Source organism: Chiloscyllium punctatum, chromosome 29 (assembly GCF_047496795.1).
Source record: "Chiloscyllium punctatum isolate Juve2018m chromosome 29, sChiPun1.3, whole genome shotgun sequence".
NCBI classification, from domain to species: Eukaryota; Metazoa; Chordata; class Chondrichthyes; order Orectolobiformes; family Hemiscylliidae; genus Chiloscyllium; species Chiloscyllium punctatum.
This window is the reverse complement of record NC_092767.1, coordinates 63,465,349-63,485,765: the sequence shown is the minus strand read 5'-3', so window position 1 is coordinate 63,485,765 and position 20,417 is coordinate 63,465,349. Positions and strand designations below refer to the sequence as shown.

Sequence of the window (20,417 nt, the reverse complement as noted above, 5' to 3'; positions counted from 1 at the left end):
AAGTTGACCTAACACACAAAGACAACTCCCAGCTCCTCTCTCTCTGCTGACAAATTACCTTCTTAAAGGTCTTTCTCCTCCACCTTTACCTCCAACGACAAACGCAAACAGGTTGTTGGAGATCGAGGTTGAGAAATTACGGTCAGCCTTCCCTCTTCCTTACTCCAGTGAAGCAAGTTGCTCGGATGCTTTACTCTGTCAAAGGTGCTATATGCGCACAGATTGTGGATGGTGAAGCGTGGTTCACAGTTACAGGGCATTCCAAAGTGCTTCACAGTCCAAGAAGTATCTTCAATGTGGACCCACTGCTGTCACAGAGACAATTTACCCAGACTGCTGACCAGATCGTTCATAGGAACTCTAAATGAGGATAGAGGCCATTCAGCCCATCGAGTCTGCAACGACCTTTTGAAGAACATGCCACCCTAATTCCAGCCTCCTACCCTGCCCTCATCACACCACATTTACGATGCCTAATCCACCCAGTTTGCACATCTTTTTGCACAAGGGACAAGTTAACCTGGTCAAACTATCTAACTTGCACATCTTTGTCCTTCTGAGGAAACTGAAGCTCTCTGTCGAAACGATCACAGACGCAGAGAGAACATGAGAATTCCACACAGACAGTCGCCCAAGGCTGGAGTCCTGTTGGTGAGAGAGTGGTGCTAACCTCTGAGCCACTGTGCTGCCCTGACTACTGACCAGATGATGTGCATTTTTTACTTCTGTGACCTTAGTCTAGGTTAACCTTTGGCCCAGATAGAGCACCTACATCTGCTCTTCTTCAAATAGTACTCTGGGATCTTTCACACCTTCCTGAAAGAGGTGGGTGGGCAGACAGGTTTTGCACCTCAACTGAAAGTTTTCACCAATAAGACAGCGCTCCTTCAGTAACATCTGAAGCAACTCTATGCAGAATGCCGAACGTGTGCCGAACCTGCGGGACAACGGGACACGTGGCGGCGGATTGCAAGGTGACCATCTGCAGGAGCTGCAAACAGGAGGGTCACTTGACTAAGGACTGCCAGGAAGAAAAGAGCTGCAACCTGTGCGGAGAGGCGGGCCATATGTATAAGACCTGCCCAAGACGTGGGGGCCCCACTTACGCACAGATGGCTGGAGGTGGCAATGTGAGCCGTGGACCCCCAAAGACCAGTAAGGTCCACCCAGACAGCAGGGAAACGGAGTCTGGTGACACCCAGAAAGAAGAACAGGCTGGAGTGGAGGAGGCAGCAGCCAGTGGAGAGACACAGCAGCTAATCCTAGCTCTAGCCGGGCAGATGGAAGAAATGGAGGAGGAGGTAATCAAGCAGGCGGAGGAGTGGATACCTGTTAAAAACAGGAAGAGAAAATCCTGCCAGGCCCCCAAAGCCTCCCAGCAAAAGGGGAAAAGACAGCTGCACGAGGGAGGGACGGTCAGCTCTTCGGAGGGGAAAGATGGACGCAAAGAAGAAGAAGAGACAGAGCGCCGTCGGTAAAGAGGAGGGCAGTTCCTCCCAACCAGGAAACAATGGACCCCCCGAAGTCCACCCTCCACGCAGTGAGAACCAGGGGGTACCCACTGCCCCACAACTACAGGCAACTGAGAGCTGTGATCCTCTGACAGTCCCATTGTCAGACACAGAACTGGACAGGGAGGACCCTTGCCTTGGCTCAATGACACCAGAGCGGGTAAATGACCCCAGTGAGGAGCTGGATAGCTACCTCAGCCCAGCGAAGGTCCAGCAGTTCGTGCTCACCATGGGGATGTAGACAAGCTACCCCAGAGACAGGACAGTCAAATGGACAATGGTAACCCCATAAACTGGGGATTAAAGAAGTTTCATTTGCTTTCATATAACAGGGGACCCACTCAGTAGGTGGGTTCCGCTGAAGCCACAGCCAAATACCAAGAGACTGGATAGTTAATAAAGGTAATTGTTAATAGGACAACTATAAATTCGATTAATTCAATCTGTTCTTTGTAATGTTAAGATATGCAATGTATATAACTATGAACAACATGACAAATTGTACAAATACTAAAGATTTATTTATATGAATAAAGTATATTTTGAAATAAAAAAAAACTCTATGCAGAGTGTTGTCTGGAGGACATGAAGCTAATGCACTCCCTCTTGCATTATGTTAATTTGTGACCCTGAAAGTACAAATGGTGGTTATATGGACTGGCTGTCATGTGAGTAATGAACTGACCACATCGATCTGAGATCACAGATTCCCTGTGAGGGTATTTTAAACCTATTCATACACAGGATGAGGGCATTGCTGCAAGGAGGTCAGGCAGCATCCGAGGAGTGGGAGAATCGACGTTTCAGGCAAGAGCCCTTCATCATGAGTGAGGTCTTAATCCTTACGAAGAGCTCTTCCCGAAACATCGATTCTCCTTCTCCTCCGATGCTGCCTGAATTGCTGTGCTTTTCTAGCACCACACTCTCGACTCTGATCTCCAGCATATGCAATCCTCACTTTCTCCCTGAACATTACCTGTGTCTGAAGATTAATCATCTGGGCCCTCATCTCCCCTCTATCTTCACCCTCCACATCTGCTGCTGTCTCCTTGAAGATGGAGTCCGAGGCAGCTGGACAGTTTTACTGATGCTGTGCTGACTGAAGCTAACTCACTGAAATGATGAATTAAAGCCCAATGTGTCATATATACTTCAAAACTATCAAGGCAAGAACAAAGAACTTGCTCAACACTGAAAGATTAGAAACAGTGGAGGATCAAAAATCCTTGGAAGGTATCGTCAAGATCACATATCAGGCATATCCTCAGAGTGATCTGTGAATGAAGAATGAGTTCAAGATCATACATCACCCTCTGATAGTTTTCACTGCAGTTAAACATTAACCAGCAGCTGGAATTGTGGTGCAGTGGTAGTGTCCCTACACCTCATCCAGTAGGCCGTGGTTCAAGTTCTACTGAGCCCAGAGGTGTGTAATAATATCGCAGAGCAGGTTAATTACAATAAAGTTGATTAGAAGAGGCTCTTGTTGGTGTAGTCGTAGTGTGCCTACTCCTGGACCAAGAAAATTTGGTTCAAGTCCCTCCTACTCCAGAGCTGTGTCACAATATCTCTGAATAGGAGGATTAGAAAAATAGGTTAAATATGTTAAGAACAATTAGAAAGTGATAAAGTTATTATCTAGTGAAGGTCCAGTTGGGCCTGTCATCAATGAAAGCCTCTAAGTAGTGAATTAATGGTCACTGAAGGGCCTCAACTCACCAACTGGTTAAATTTCTGCCTGTACGGTGTGGGAGAAAGGTGGCTAGTTTCCTGACAGAGAAATCTGTCTGCCAGTACCTTTGTAGAGAGATGCTTCCAATCTGACAGATGGCCTTTTAAGGCCACCTTTTTCCCTTGCTTCTGACACTCCACCTGACCCAACACAAAATACAATATCTACTCTAATAGAGCATTCTAACTTCTCGTTGCTAGGCCTTCTGAGGGCTAGGCCTGAACCAACCAACTTCACCACTCAGAAGGCTGGTTGGCCAATAGCTTCTCGTTGGAGAAAAGATCTATTTCCAAGATGGTTCCATTATGTGCCTTGAAGTGAAAGCTTTCAGTTATGGTTCTACCACAAGCCTGCTGTACAGACAGTAAGAGATCCAACGATCAAATTCTTACCCTTCAATCCAATGAATAATTTCTTAAACAGGAGCTAGATGCTGGGCGTGACTCTATTAATATTGTCATGTTGTCTCACTCACCTCTTGTAGTTTCAATGTCTGCGAATCTGTCTGTCATTGGAAAGAGAGCAAACCTCCTTCCTACCCTTCAGCATCTTAACAACAGCACTGCAAAAACATGGCACAAATGAGTAATGCTTAAAAGACCCTTTCCCTTTAAGAGGTGCAAGCTAACTTTAAGAGGTATCAGGAGCATAGGACAGCAATACCTCTCTGCAATGATCTGCCAACCAGCAGCAAGGTTTGCCCGTCAAACATAAATCACTCAATGACGTCGTTCAATATTTGAACTTTACATCGGATGTGGACATTGTGGGCAAGGATTAATTACCCTGGAATTATAGTGAAATGGAAGCTGGGAGCGGAACAAGCATGTGATTGAGGAACATGGAAAATCGGAGCAGGAGGAGGCCATTCAGCCCTTTGAGCCTACTGTGTCATTCAATATGATCATGGTTGATCATCCACCTCAGCGGCCTGTTCTCCCATACCCTTTGATCCCTTAAGCCCTAAAGACGTATCAAATTTCTTTAAAATATTCAGAGTTTTGGCTTTAACTGCTTCCTGTGGCAGGGAATTCCTCAGGCTCTCCATTCTCTAGATTGAACAGACTAGTCTTAATTTAACTCAATTTTCTTTATTGTGTATCAACAGTTCCTACAACTCTACTCCCAAGGCCACCCATTAACCTTCCCACACCCCAGAGTGCATCCTTGAGGGGTTGATCTGTCGAGTGAGACCTCTTTAACTCCAGGATTGACTAGACCCTGTACCCTATTGATTGTGCTGACCCTGTCATACTCATGGTATTTGCAGTATCCAGCCTGTCACTGAAGTTCATGCTCATACCTTTGAAATGTCAGACAACACTAGCACATTTATTATTCTAACCCTCCCTCACCTGGGATTTTTTACTTGAATGTGCTTGCCCTTTCTCCTGTCATCCTGTGTATTTTCCCCACCTTAAACCAGTTCCTTTTCCCAAGGTTTATTGAGAAGTCAGCTTTCAAATGGAAGATAACTTCAGCACTAATTATCAAGCCCTTCTTCAAAGCCAGTGTTCCCAGTTCTTACCTTGACGAGGAGGTGCCGGTGTTGGACTGGGGGGGGACAAAGTTAAAAATCACACAACAGCAGGTTTATTTGGAAGCACTAGTTCTTATCAGGTCACACCCAGCGGTAAACATCAGGATCCTGCAGGTGTTGAGTGCAGACAAATATTTAACACTTGTCCCTTGTCCAACAAGGTAAAAGTCTCAGGCTCTCTATTGCACATGTTGTTAATCATTGCGGCCTTCCTCTCCTGAAACATACATTGTCCATTCTCATGCAATTGGTTTTGTCAAGAGCTGTTTAAAGTTGAGTGCACATCCATTTGGATCCTAAATTGGCTCGAAGGTAGGAGACAGAGGGTGGTGGTTGAGGGTTGTTTTTCATACTGGAGACCTGTGACCAACAGTGTGCAGCAATGCTCAGTGCTGAGTCCACTGCTTTTTGTCATTTATATAATGCAGGAAAAGCAGGAATTTGGACCAGGAGGCTGCTGGGAAAGGTGATCACAAATTTAAATCTTTACATCTGACATCAGAGAGCAGAGCTTTCTGGGAGAGCAGGGACGTTTTCTTTCCCCCTCAGCCATAGAAGTGAGTGTTTTCCAACAGTTTAGCTTGAGTGTATCTCAAGATTTGACAAACACATCGAGAATTTACATTTCGACCAAACACAAACCCAAGGGGAATTTTCCATTCGCAACATCATGGGCCGAAGGGTCTCTCCCCGTGCTGTACTCTTCGTAGGAGAATGTAGGACCCTCATCACTAGTCCCATTTGGTTGCTGAAGAACATTCTTGGCTTCTCACCCTTTGTGATGAAGAGGAGATGCGTTGCAGCATCTTTGTCTTTCATAATTAGAATGACAACTACCCAGTCAACCATGAGTGCTCTCACTAATGCTTTCGATTCTGAGCAGCTTTTGAATATGAAACAAACTCCTTTAGCGTAGCACAGACAATGCACAAATTTACAAATGGAAAATTTCCCTTAGGCTTTGTCTTTAATCTCCATGGAAATTCTCGATATGTTTCTCAAGTCTTGAGACACATTTATTATTTTGTTTGTATCAATCTCAACTGTAGGAAACAGTGTTTCTTGGAAAGCAGTATCAACCAGCACAGGAGGCCCCTCAGCCTATCTTGCCTGTGCTAGCCCCTTAAAAAGGCCATACAATGAGTCCTCCTCTTGACCCCCTCCCCATAGTATTTCCTACAGCCCACCAAATATTTCTACTTTGAGGATCTATTTGATTCCCTTTAGAGTCAGAGAGATGTATAATAGGGAAACTAACCCTTCAACCCAACTCGTCCATATTGACCAGATATCCTACATTAATCTAGTCCCATTCCCCAGCATATGGCCCATATACCCTCTAAACCCTTCCTATTCATATACCCATCCAGATGCCTTTTTAATGTTGTTATTGTACCAGCCTCCACCACTTCCTCTGCCAGCTGGTTCTATACACACACCACAATCTCTGTCAAACAATTACCCATTAGTTCTCTTTTAAATCTTTCCACTCTCACTCAAACCAACGCCCTCCAATTTTGGACGTCCCCATCCCAGGTAAAAAACTTTAGCTATTCACCCTATCCAGGCCCCTCATGATTTTATAAACCTCCATTATGTCATGCCTCAGCCTCTGAAACTCCAGGGAGAATAGCCGCAGCCAATTACAGACGCTGTTACTGGGTAGTGGGTTGTGGAGAATAATGGTCTGCACACTCTAACTTTGATCCAACGTCACTCCTTTAGGGACTTAAATCAGAAATACGATGACAAGGGAATGCTTGAGACAGCTAGGGATGACTGTTCTGCTCTTGCTAATAAATGTCCCGAGACATGACGATACCTCCAGTGCCTTTTTCTCGTTGTGACTCATTTGCTTCCGATTTAGAATATTAGTTCAGTTCTGGGCACCACTGCTCAGCATATGTTGACCTTGGAGGAGAGAATGTAGAATAACTAGAACTGCATCAAGCATTACATTCTTAGTGTTCAATGGTTGATTTCATCTGTGTTTGATTATGTTAGTCTGAGAATTGATCCTAATCCACTTGCTTGATTGCTTAAGCCTATGGATGGAGTGAGGGAGTTAAATACTGACACCAGAATGGGAACGAAGATGTTGGTGGCGGAGTGGCAGTGTTCGGGCTACTGAGCCTGGGGATGGTCCAGTTCTGTATGCTTTACTTTTTCTTCTCTTTTGGCTTTCGAGTTTTGTATTTCATTTTGCTTTAATGTCTTTCTTTCTTGTTCCTTTTTGCCTTGGTTACAGCGACATCATCAAGAGAAGGCCTGGCGCTGAATGGTGAACAAAGATGGCAGCATGGTCCCGGGGAGATGCGAGGCTGTGGAAGGAGGCATCTGGCAGTGGTTTCAACAGCAGGGCGGGGTACACATGGATGCACCCCACCCTGAGGTCTCCCGGCAGTTGAGGTGCATGCTTAATCCCCGGATCAGATTTGTAGGCCGAGCTGAGGCTCCGCTTCCGCAGCTAGGCCCTGGTGCCTGATGGCTGAGGTGGTGACGGCCTGAATTTGGTGCTAGTGCCGGACCCTGGGCATCGGCAGTGGGTGCATTGGTGAGGTCAGCCCCAGCATGCACTCATGGTGGCAGTGTTGGCAAAGAGATGGTGCCACAGAATGGCAACTTTTTGTTCCAACATTGTGGCAAAAGCGCGATTGCAGCAGTATTGTCAGTTGAGCAGCGTGGACTCAGTATCAGGTGGAGAAGCTCAGATCCAGGCCCATGTCTGAGTGAGAAGCAGGAGCTGTTCCAAACACCCCCTGAACCGATTTAGATAAGACAAAAAGAGCAACTATTTTACTGGCTTTATTATCCTGTGTTTTGGTTTATTTTCTGAGTTTTAAGATGGCAACAGAGAGTGGCGACACTAATCAAGACTTTTCACCATATTTGTAATAAATGTACATGACAATAAATAAATCTAATCAAAATATCCAAAAGGATCTGGGATCTTGCGAAACACGATATGGGCTGGAAGTCCGATAAGATTAGATTAGATTCCCTACAGTGTGGAAACAGGCCCTTCAGCCCAACCAGTCCACACACACCCTCCGAAGAGCAACCAATCCAGACCCATTTCCCCCTAACTAATGCAGTTAACACTATGGGCAATTTAGCACGGCCAATTCACCGGACCTGCACATCTTTGGACTGTGGAAGGAAACTGGAGCACCCGGAGGAAACCCACGTGGACACAGGGAGAATGTGCAAACTCCACACAGACAGTCCCCCCCAGCTCAGAGATCTTTGCACGTGTTGTGAGTTAAGAGGTAAAGCGTCATGCATTGGTCTAAGAAAACAATACACCATCAGCAGGAATCCCTCGCAGTGCCTTGAGGGGTCTGCTAATGACAGTCCACACCTCAGAGCCATATAAGAGGGTGGGACCCACCACAGCTCTGTAAAATATGAACCTTGGTGACAGATCTGTTGTTATTGTTCTCAACCCCCCCTTTTTCCTCAGATGGCTGAAGGATGCACTTGCATATTACAATGGATCTCTTCATCAAGAGCTGCTTTGGCCGACAGGACACTTCCAAGGTATTGGAAATGGTCAGCGTTCCCTAAGGGATCTCCGTGGACCTTGAAAATCATCTCCGTTGTGCCTCTCTGTGACGAAAGGCCACACAACAACTCCAGGAGGAGTTCCTCGGCCACACGGAGGAGACAGTTGAGAAGATCTTGATGATGACTTTTCCAATGGGTCAACAGCAGGGAGATTCCCCTGTAGTTCTCACAGTCGGACTTGTTCCCTTTTTACAAAGTACGACAGTGACATCTCCTGAGATGCCGTCCTTCCAGTTAAAGCAGACAGGGATGTGTAGCTGCAGCCAGAGCTCTTTGCCTCTGTATAGATCAATACCTCAGCAGAGATACCATCTGCTCCAGCAGCCTTGCTGTTGTTAAGCTGGCCTTCACTACTTTGTACAAGGCTGGGGTGTTGTTAACCTCATGCTGTGGGATGTGTTCAAGGATGCTCTGATCAACAGCAGAGCCTTGTTTGAGGAGGTCTCTGAAGTGCACCCCTCTGAAGTGTTTTTTGATGGCTTCTTTATCCTTGATCAGAGTCCCTCTGTTCTTGGCCAGCGGTGGGGGTGGGGCCTTGGGTGCTTGGTCTATGTGTGGTGTTATGGACCAGGCCAGACCCTCCCCCACCCCAAAACATTTTAAGAAGGAAACCAAGACTACTCCAGGAGTGACGCAGCTTGTCAAATCGCTCGGGTTTTAAACACAATTGAATTTATTTACACCCAAGCAAAAGAAAACCCAATTCAGAATACCATAACTATTTGGAAATTCAACTGATATGAAAACGCAACTTAACAAAGAGTTGCTCTGATTTCCTGCAGTATCCCATAAACACACCCCTTGGCAAAAAGGTAAATTCAAACCCAGTTCTTACTGGAGACAGATCTCAAAGAGAGCGCGAGGATCAGCATGGAGTTGTTTCTTTGGCTCCCCATCTCAAACTAACCCAAATCTAGAAAAAGAAATCCATGAGCCGGGAGAATTGCCACAAAGCTCATTCCTGATGAAGAGCTTATGCTTGAAATGTTGATTCTCCTGCTCCTCAGATGCTGTCTGACCGGCTGTGCTTTTCCAGCACCACCCTCTTCGACTCTGATCTCCAGCATCTGCAGTCCTCACTTACTCCCCTTCAAGTGTTTTTTTAAAATCAACCTGAAAACCTTTTCTGATTGTTGACTTACGCAGCATCTGTAGCCATTATTAATGTAGCCTGTTCAGACATTTTGGTACCTCTGCCTTTATGACCCCTCTCAGGAAACCATAAACAGGGAGAGAATAACCTTGTTAAAGGTGTAGCATTGTCACAGTGGTCTTGAAGAAACCATGCACATCATGGTTGTTGGCCATTCATGGCCCTCCAGCGCTTTCTCTGCTGACCACTTGTTGTTTAGAGCAGGGTTTGTTTCTGGAAGTTTGCCTTCAGTTGCCTGTAGGCCTGCCTTATGTCTTCCGAGCTCGGTTGTTGTTTTGCGCTCAGAAACGCCAACTTAATAGTTCACGGGATCTGGTGATCATTCTCATTGAACTGGTCTTGGTGTTTCCTGGTTGAGTGGCTGACTGAGGTTTTGTAGGGAGTGATGTCACCGATTTTAAGAGCGGACCAGGGACCAATGAATTCCCCCAACTCTGTGTTGCAGAAGGTGACTGGGTTTGTGGGGAGGAGTAGGTTATATGAGACTTCTTTTTTGTGTCTTTAGGTACCTCAGTGTTGAACAACTGCAGACACTGCTTCTGTTGCCTGTGCTGCAGCAATGTTATATTTAAGCCGATCCTGGCTTGGACCAGGTGATGGTGCATCTAGCAATGGACGGTACCTGTCATGACACGTGTCATGGTGCCTGTCATCAAATGGGTCATGGTTCCTGTCATCAAATGTTTCATGGCGCCTGTCATTACATGTTTCATGGTGCCTGTCATGGCATGTGTAATGGTGCCTGTCGTGGCATGTATCATGGCATGTTTCATGGTGCCTGACATCACATGTGTCATGCTGTCTGTCATCACATGTGACATGGCACCTGTCATCACATGTGACATGGTGCCTGACAAAAACATGTGTCATGGTGCCTGTCATGGCATGTGTCATGGCGCCTGTCATCACATGTGTCATGGTGCCTGTCATCGTATGTGTCATGGTGCCTGTCATCGCATGTGTCATGGCGCCTGTCATGGCATGTGTCATGGCGCCTGTCATTACATGTGTCATGGCACCTGTCATGGTATGTGTCATGGCGCCTGTCATCACGTGTCATGGCGCCTGTCATGGCATGTGTAATGATGCCTGTCATGGCACCTATCATCACACGTGTCATGGTGCCTGTCATCACATGTGTCATGGTACCTGTCATCACGTGTCATGGCGTCTGTCATGGCATGTGTCATGGTGCATGTCATCACATGTGTCATGGTGCCTGTCATCACGTGTGTCATGGCATGTGTGATTTTAAATTCTTTCCAATCCTTCACTTTGATGATAACATAGTCAAAGAGCTGCCAGTATTTGGAGGGCGCTTGCTGCCACATTAGTAACATCTACTGCCAGTCGGGGTGTCTGAGTCCAGTCCCCACCTTCAATAGGAAGGTTAACTACCCGAGGCTGCTTGTAGACAAGTGTTAATACCTTCGATTTGCAGTAATGGAAAACCATCTCGCTTCTCAGGAAGAATGATCACAACCAATTACTGCAGCAAGGGACTTCCGTGTAGCTGCTGAAACTGACAATGACTCTGTATGATTTCTCTGAAACTGACAATGACTCTATAGTGTTTTCGGTAAACAAACCATGCAGCACAAACAAAGACTCAATATCTGGACCATTATACCGTGAAATGTATAAAATACTGTGACATGTGCTCCGAGGGTGAGAGAAGGCTCTCAGCTGACAGCTCTGCTGCCGCGTCTCTCTCTCTCTCTCTCTTTGCAGAGATCTGGTTTCTTTGTACAATAAACTCTGTCGATTAATCCTGATTCTGACTCTGAGACTGGTGATTTTCCCCACAACAAAGCCAACGTGCATCATACTGTTCCTTGATGACTGAACTGTTCAGTATCAAACTTCATGCCCAATAAACATGGTTAGTTTTTATTCTGAGTTAGATATTGCCCTTTTTGACAAGATGGTTCCTCCTGAACAAGAACGTCCTGAACCTAGGGTTTAGATTAGACTCCGAGTCCACATCGCAAAACCACAGCTTTCCATGTTCATGTTGTGAGGAAAATGGATGGTGACTCCAGGTGGATTAGGATAGGCTGAGTGAATGGGCGGGAACGGCAGATGGAATGTAATATTGTCCCGTTTTCACTGGAAGAACAGATGTGCCGAGTATATCTTAAACGGTGAAAGGTTGAAAAGCGTAGATGCATCAAGAAAGCGAGGTGCCCTGGTCAGTGAGTCACTGAAGTAGGAACAGCACTTTGTAAGTACACGGTGATGAACTTCCTGCTGTTTTCAGTCCCTTCCCTTCGTTGCTGTCAGATGGAAGATGCACCCTGGAAGGGGTAAGACTGAGGGCAGAGCAGAGGCAGTCGCTAAATTAGGAAGTTGAGGATAATCTTGTTAACTGCCTATTGGCAGGGTCAAAGGTCACATTGACCGAAGCTGAGTTGCAGGACACTGTGCTGAATTGACAGTGAGGTCATGGTACGCTCAAGAAGGTAACTAGATATAAAAGAGTTTAAGGATGGGAGAAGATGGCCGAAAAGCGAAGAGACTGAGAATAAAAAAAGACACAATTATCACTGCGGATCCTTTGTAGATGCTGATATTTATTATTAAATTTGTTATGAATTCCAGAACCCTCCAAACCATTATATCTGGCAATTGACAAATTCAAGAAAGACAGAAAACAAATGAATGCACTAATCAGGAATGAGTTTTCCACCAATGGCATGTTATCCAGCTTGGATAATCATCCCAGATATTAAATGAACCGTCACATCCAGAATTAATCACGCAGACAGAATGTTACCATTGTTCTAGAGATAAACCTCTTCACATTGAACACAGTATCACTTGAGAGCGTTAGTTACGTGAAAGCTCAGTTCAAATACAGCTCCACACAAGAGCTGGCCTACCCCTGAACGTTTATTGGTCAACTGGAATTTCACCAAGTCTGGGTTCCGTTATTACACCAAAGCTGTCTACTGTGACAGTAACTTTCAGCTGGAACTGATTTCAAAACCTTAGATACAATCTAACCTGAGATTCAAGCACAAACATTCCTCAAAGGATTTACAGCCCCCCACCCACAATTATTTCCAGACCTAGTTGCTTGATTGTTAATTGCTCGTTACTCAATTGGCAACACGACTGTTGCTTTCTGGTGATTCACGTCTGAAGATCACATCATAAGTCAGCTGGTAGCCATCATTGTACACGTAGAGTTTGTGATCGGCTGGATTGTAGTTAACACTTGGCAGTTTTTCCAGGATCTTATCCATTGTTATAGAAATCGAATCTTCCTTCCCGGTTTTGGTGTCAAATGCGTAGAAAATTTCCTCAGACTGTGGTTGTACAGGCCGAATTGCATACAGAACCCCACATATTATAAAAGAATTGGTCACACTAGGTTTGTACAGCCTGGTGACCCATGTCTTTTCCACAGTGAAGGTGGCCTCATTAATCTTACCAATAGCAGCATTCCCGGCATTTGTTTCAGGGCAGTAAATGACCCAAAGGCCAGACTCATCCACAGCAAAGTCTATGTCTTGGTATGTGACGCCCGCATAAGAATACTTATTATTGTAAGCTGCATCTTTAAGAGTCTGGGTCTGCACTCTGCCTGAGTCTATGTTATACCTGCACATGTCTCTGGTATTGTAACAGTTGTAATACAAAAAATTATTGTACAAAACCATTCCACTTCCCTGTGCTATGAATGAACTTGGAAATGATTTGGTTATTGCATTTTTGTTAAGGAGCAAATTGTCATGTGAAAAATAGACTGTGAAGGAATACAATGTTCGTGCATCTGTGTAGAGTGGTGCCACCCAATATAGCTCCTTTTTATTAGAGGGTGGAATTGAATCTTTGCCCCATGCTCCATATCTATAACCAAATCCATTATAGTTCAGTTGTATTACGGTAGGTTCGCCCAATTGGAGAAGGCCATTATGATCACAGCTTCCTGTTTGGAGGGAGAGAAAAGTAAGCTCCAGTTTACCTTTGGGTCGTTATATTTTTCAAATTCAACTTCTGACCATTATAATTGAATCATTGAAGCGATATACTGGCACAGATCTCCCAGTCAGGTCAGAGACTAGCCCTTCCCTCGAAAAATGAGCTAATGGAATGTAAAGATCCCATGGGAATCTCTCAGAGTCTCCTGTCTCAATCCTACTGCCTACAATGCCCCTGCCACCCTAGCCACCTTGCCAGGTGTGACCCTACACACCAGCTGGTCTACCCTCCCTGCCAACCTATAAACGTTATTTCACCAACTTATTTCACCAACCCAACCTCTTTACCACATCTATGTGGCTTTTCAATGAAGCCTCAGGCCAGTTTATCCTTCCTTACTGGGGTACAGTATCTACTGCTTGGTTTCTTTCCACTACTGTCTCAAGGATTGATGGACTGAGTTGATTCTAAAGGATCCTCCATTGGACAAACTCTCCGAAATTGCGGAGGAGGTTAAGCATTTATTTATTTGCTGGATCAGGGTCGAAAATGGGATTTCCCAATCTTGAAAGCAAATCAGAGCCAGTAGATCTTGGTTACGCTAAATTGTCTGTTTGTTCGAAACAGAAAAATACTATTTCAACCATTTCGGTTTGTTGAATATTTATCATACGTTTTTTGGTTCCGTATAAATTCGGAAACATGGATGAATTCTGAGTTCCATCTTGACAGTGGTTTCATTATATTGTGGGACTATTAAATACTCACCGAAATCAATGGGAGGTAGAGTTGGTGGGGCTTGATTCTTCTCACAGTCAGTGAGCTGTTTCTTCAGCAGAGTAATTTCTTTGCGTATTGCCAGCACGTTTTGTGTGTCAAATGATTCCAGCTCATTGACAATCCGTGATATATTTATAATCTGAAATACAAAGGGCATTTAAAGAGAGCATTTGGAATGATCAGGATGGAAGGAGGCCATTCAGCCCTTTCGACTAGGATTTGCCTTTAAATGAGACTGTAGTTGATCCATATTTCCATGGTCACTTACCAGCACTGATTACTCCTCTTTAGTGATAATAATCTGTTAAACCTTGGAAATTTTTAGCTGACCCACAACCTCAGCAACATTCTGAAGGAGAGGCCTCTAGACTTTCCCACCCGTTTGTGTAAAGTGCTCATTGCCATGAACCCTGAACAGTCAATCTTCAGTTTAAGATTATGATCTCCTGTTGTGTTCACCCTTAACCATACAACTGGACTTCTTGATCCCAACGGTATGAGGAATTAAATTAAAACAGTCACAACGACGGGGGCCATGCAGTTGTTTGTGTTGTATGAAAATCAACACAGGGAGTGCAATCATTCCTAAAACTCATGTGTGCATATAACGGTTAGTGCTATTTTTATTCTGACCCCCGGCCTTGCGTACATCCCCAATTTTCATTGCTACTTCGTCAAACTTTTGAAATTTCCCCTTAAAGTTCATTTATCTCTCTCCATTACCACCTTTTAAGAAGTTCCTTAAACCCTACATCTCATCTTTGTGAATTTCTCTGCTCCTGTGATGTGTCTTGGCCTTCAAAGGATTGTAATAAAAGCAAGTTTGGAGTCATAGACTTACGTAGCATGGAAGCAGACTCTTTGGTCCAACTGAACCACTCTGATCAGACATCCTAAACTGCTCTCATCCCATTTACCAGCACTTGGCCCATATCCCTGTAAACCCTTCCTATTCATGCACCCATCAACATACTTTTATATGTTATCATTGTACCCATCTCCACCACTTTCTCTGACAGCATGTTCTGTATGTGCACCACCCTCTGCACAAAACAGCTGCACCCCTTTTCCTTTTATATTCCCCTCAACCCCCCCACCCCCCCACCTTATACTTAGTCCCACTAGTTTCGGACTCCCCTACCCTGGGAAACAGACCTTGGCTATTCCCTCTATCAATGCCCCTCATGATTTTATAAACTCTTTATTTCAAGAATATGTTTCATTCATTTTTTAAACAGACTTTATATGGATATATAGTCACTAACACAGTTCAGTTCTGTCCAGGAGCACATGAAGAAAATAAATATTGGAGTTTGACTCTATCCAACAAACAAGCCGACAGCAGTTCTCACTTGTACAAGCCTATATTTACATGCATTTGAGGCACTGCAGTGTCTAATAACTGAACAGACTCAATTAACTTGGACAGAAAGACCTCAGAGAGTGGTCTTTTCCCACCATGCCTCGGCAGCAGCTGCCCCAAGCTATATCGCATCCGTCTGCACGTAGTCCTGGATCTTGGAATGTGCCAGCCTGTAACATTTAGTCAGGGTCAACTCCTTGCTCTGGAAGATCAACAAGTTTCAGGCAGACCATAGGGCCTCCTTTCAACGAGCTAATGGCCCTCCAGACACAGTCAATGTTTGTCTCGGTGTGTGGCCTGGGGAACAGAAGGTGGAGTACAAAGTCTTGCATCACAGACCTGCTCGGGACAAACCTCAACTAAAAATCACCGGATTTTTCTCTACATTTCCTTTAGAAAAGCACATACACCTGTATATGGTCATCCCACAGCCTCCAACTCTCCAGGGAAAAATGCACTAGCCTATTCAGCCTCGCTCTATAGCACATATCACCTTCTGTGTTATTATTTTGATGAAAACACTCCCCTCCATCAGATCAGATTAATTAATCCAGCTTGTTTCTCTGGAAATTTGTCAGGCTCCTAATACTTAGCCATTGCAGGATGCAGAAATACAAGACAATGAAGAGAACAACTTTGTCTCTTCCTGACCTCCATGTAGAGCTGATCGATGATGCTGTTGCTGCCATTGAGGGACTGCTTCAGCTGATTGGTGAGTGCCTCCAACTCTTGGATCTCCAACTTCAACAGCTCAAAGTCGAGCTGAGTGTAGCCGTGTTCAGTCTCCATCTTCTCCAGGCGGAGGGTCAGGTTCACCAGCTTGGAGGAGTGCACAGAGACAGCCCTCGAGTATTGCCGCACCTGAATGGAACATCACAGCAAACGTATGGAGTTACAGCCACCTCCAGAGTCACCTAACTATCTCCACCTCACACCACACTGCACAGTTACCACACTCTAGCTTCGAGTGATTTGTACATGCTAACACTTCATAATGAACGCTCCACAAGTTTCTCCTGACGACAGTAATTTTAAGTAAATATAAACCCTGATTTAATCACACACTGCAGGTAATAATGTCGAAAAATCTTATGTTAAGTCTAGTGGGAGTTATGTGAAAATGTGAAGAGGAAATCCTCAAGTTTAATAATAAAAACCTACTTAATTGTGCATAATCCATGTATCATAATTGAAGTGCCTAACAGTTTTAAAAGTACAAATTATTTTTGATATAAAAGCAGAAATTGCTGGAGAAACTCAGGTCAAGAAGAATCTCTGAAGAGAGAAACACTTTAGAGTCTAATGGATGGCTGGATGTTGAAAAATTCGGGCATATCAACAAATATTGTCCATTGATAAACAGCCATCCATTTCTGTCACTCTATAAAAATGTCATGGGACTGGTGATGTCCTCCAACTAATTGTCTCACCATAGTTTTCACTCTCGTACAGGACATTAAATCTCAGAGCTAAGTTATGAATGCAGTGTGAAAGTGGCTAGCATTTATTACTGTAAGAAGTATACCTTGCTGATCTCCAGTTCCACTTTGCTCTTGAGCTCCTCGGATGTTTTTTCTAAATATTCCATTTTTTCCACTGGGAATGACGTATCAGGCAAAACCACGGAGCAGAGACAAACTCCTTCATTGTTGATTGTCCCATTGACATTGATGCCAGACTGTTGGTGCAGAAATTAGAATGAGTGCAAATTCAACACTGGTGCGAACTGGTAGAATTTCTTACCCTCTCCCAAATTAATAACACTCTGCTTTAGCTCCTTTCCTGTCAAGCTGTTGCAGACAAAATGGTTGCATTGTGGACACACGTGCTTATTATTCACCTCAGCTATCAAAAAGCCAAGTTACGCTTGCTACCCAAATGTACCTTCAGGTTTACAATGGGCAGGCAGTTTCTTACTGCCAGTATTCTGCCTCCACCTAGAGGGAATTTGGCCTCTTTCTTTCCAAAGCCCCTATGTTTTCAGGGATTCAATAGAATTATAAAATCATAAAGCCCATATAGAAGGACCATTCAGGTCATCATGTCCTTTGATGTTTTCCCAATTAGTCTGCCTTAAGTATACCTTCTTTGCAGTTACAGAGTTTTGAGAATTCCATTCTGTTTTTAGACAATCCAAATTGTGTAAAATCAAATCCTCCTAATTTCCCCTCTCAATTTACCTTAAATCAGGGTTCTTTGTGTTCCAATGTTTTTTACTGTGACAATTTCTACCAGTTATGGATTCACTTTTTTACTCTTTCCATGGAAATCTTCACAGAAAAATGTCATCTGTTGGTTCCACAATGCTGATTAATCAAGGCCTTCCAGTGATCTCGCATCCTTCATTAATGCAGCATTGTCACTGTGTGACTAGTCGACATTAGTGATCACTTCACTAAGCTTGGGTACTCGTGTGGAAGTGTCACTGAACTTGAGGGAGCAACAAAGGAACAGGCTCTACATTGCTGTTTTACCTTCCACCCTCATACATGGTGAACTGGAGAAAGAGGTTCATACAATGCCCTCCACAAAACTTTTAATACAGATTCTGGATTTCACACAGAAATATTGGAAAGGGAATTGGTGGTGTCGTGGACAATGAAGAAGATCACCTCAGTACAACTGAACTTTGACCAGATATGCCAGTGGGACGAGAAGTGTCAGATGGAATTTAATTTAGATAAATGATAGGTGTTACGTTTTGGTAAGGCAAATCAGGGCAGGGCTTCTACACATAACAGTAGGGTGCTGGCAAATGTTGCCAAATAAAGAGATATTCAGGTGCAGGTTCACACTTCCTTGAAGGATAGCAAAGATGGTGTTTGGTACATTGCCTTTATTGGTCAGAGCATTGCATATAGGAGTTTGGATGTCATGTTGTGGCTGTACAGACATTGGTTAGGTCACTTTTGGAATACTGCATTCAATTCTGGTCTCCCTGTTATACGGACAATGTGAAACATGAGAGACTGAAGAAAAGATTGACAAGGATGCTGCTGGGGTTGGAAGATTTGAGCTAAAGAGAGAGGCTGAATAGGCTGGGGCTATTTTCCCTGGAGCATCGGAGATTGAGGGGCGGCCTTATAAATGTTTATAAAATCATGAGGGACATGAATAGGGAGAATAGACGAGGTCTTTTTCCCAGGTTGGGGAGCCCAGAACTAGAAGCCAGAAGTTTAGTGTGAGAGGGGAAAGGTGTAATAGGTACATCTTCATTCCAACACTTTCATGCTGAGGGTGGTGTGTGTCTGGATTTAGCTGCATTAGTAAGTCATGGTGGCTGACTTAATACCAACATTTAAAAGGCATCTGGATAGGTACATGAATAGGAAGGAGTTAGAGGGATATGGGCCAAGTGCTGCCAAATGGGATGAGATTAATTTATGATATCTTGTCTGCATGGATGATTTTGTATCAAAGGGTTTATGTCCATGTTGTACATCTGTGTGACGTTACGAGTAGGATATTTATCCCCATTGAGCCTCCATTGTCATTCAACTCAATCATGACGCTTTCTCAACGCTATACGACTGCTGTCTCCCCTTGTACCTAGCACCTTTAGACTCAATAAATCTTCCTGAAATATATTCCGTGTCTCAGCCTCCACAGTTTTCTGTATGAGGGAATTACATTGGGAGACCAATCTCAAAGTGAGGATATTTCTCCTCACCTCAGTGTGGAATGGCCTATTCTATCTCCTGACTCAGCTGGGGGTGAGTCTGGAATGAAGTTCTCACACTGCTACTTTCCTCAATCACCCCAGATATTGGGAGAAATTTGATGTCCTAAAACAAGAGTTCATCAGAAGAAGCATGTTGACCCTAGTGTAACGTTTTCTTTTGCACAACATACTGGACTACCAACATGACATGCTAACATGATGACAAACAGTTTTGAATATTTATTGCTCTTCATTTCTCATATGTAGCCTATGGGTCAAGGCAGACAATGCAGAAATTGATCCAGACTACTATTTCATTGAGGGTTCAGAAGTGAGGGATGAGCACTAACCAGGAACATGCTCCCATTTCCACCACTAATTGTCAGCATCGAGACATTCAAACAAGGTGATGGTCCCTGCCCCATGCCTCACACCGTTAACATCAACAACTCGCATTTAATGAGAAACTTTCAGAACCACCCCAAGAGTCATTGAAATACTTCTTAAGAGGAAATGTCTTAGTCAATTTGCAAAAAAAAATCATCAAATATACAATGAGATCAATGCTTTGAATGCTGTTGGCTGAGGAACATTGGCCAGGATACCAGGGATAAACTGAACTGCTCTTCATTGGAACAGTGTCATTCCATGCATCAGAACAAGGGTTGATTTTGAACGAAAGCATCTCCAACCGTGCAGCACTCCTTCGTGCTGTGCTAGACATGCAGTCTGGATTACATATTCAGGTCTCCAGAGTAGAGGTTGAAGAACTGGGATCTAACTGAGAGATAAGGGGCATTGAGCCACAGCTTAGACAAACGTACAATTGGAATACCTCAGAGTGATATGAAACTGATACAAAATGAGAAGTAAACTCACAGAAGGCAGGACAGTGGCCGTGATCAACAGAAGGAACAGCATCTTTATTCTGTTTCTGAGCTCACCTCCAAGTTACTTGAGGAGGGGTTTGAGGTTTAAATAAAAAAACTCAGTAGAAACTCCTCCCCTAATTGAGTGACATGTTCTTCTGAGAGCCAGTCAGAAAGAAACAGCCTTTCTAGTAATTTATTTAAACCATTAAAGTCAGATAAGTCAACTTGTCGGCTGGTTGCGTAATTATGTAAACAATTCAAGGTCGTTTTCAGTTTCATTCTTTTCCAATCTCAAAGATCATAGTCACCTT

General features: G+C 44.1%; 1 protein-coding gene across 1 annotated transcript; it reads right to left on the bottom strand.

Annotated features, from left to right (window-relative positions):
• Positions 1-12,080: 12,080 nt before the first annotated feature.
• Positions 12,081-20,179, bottom strand: LOC140454352 (olfactomedin-4-like). Its single transcript, XM_072549058.1, has 5 exons — positions 20,114-20,179; positions 17,099-17,251; positions 16,225-16,434; positions 14,199-14,349; positions 12,081-13,437 (listed from the first exon to the last, which is right to left on the bottom strand). Exons 1-5 carry the CDS (start codon positions 20,153-20,155, stop codon positions 12,605-12,607), a joined length of 1,389 nt encoding a protein of 462 aa, XP_072405159.1. The 5' UTR covers positions 20,156-20,179; the 3' UTR covers positions 12,081-12,604.
• Between the last annotated feature and the right edge of the window lie 238 nt (positions 20,180-20,417).

Bases quoted from the DNA above. Each gene is read 5' to 3' on its own strand.
- LOC140454352 (XM_072549058.1), bottom strand. From the start codon at position 20,155: ATGCTGTTCCTTCTGTTGATCACGGCCACTGTCCTGCCTTCT. The intron at 16,435-17,098 runs GTATACTTCTTA...TGTTCCATTCAG, and splicing joins TGGAACTGGAGATCAGCAAG to GTGCGGCAATACTCGAGGGC. The intron at 14,350-16,224 runs GTCAGGAAGAGA...TTTGTATTTCAG, and splicing joins TCGATCAGCTCTACATGGAG to ATTATAAATATATCACGGAT.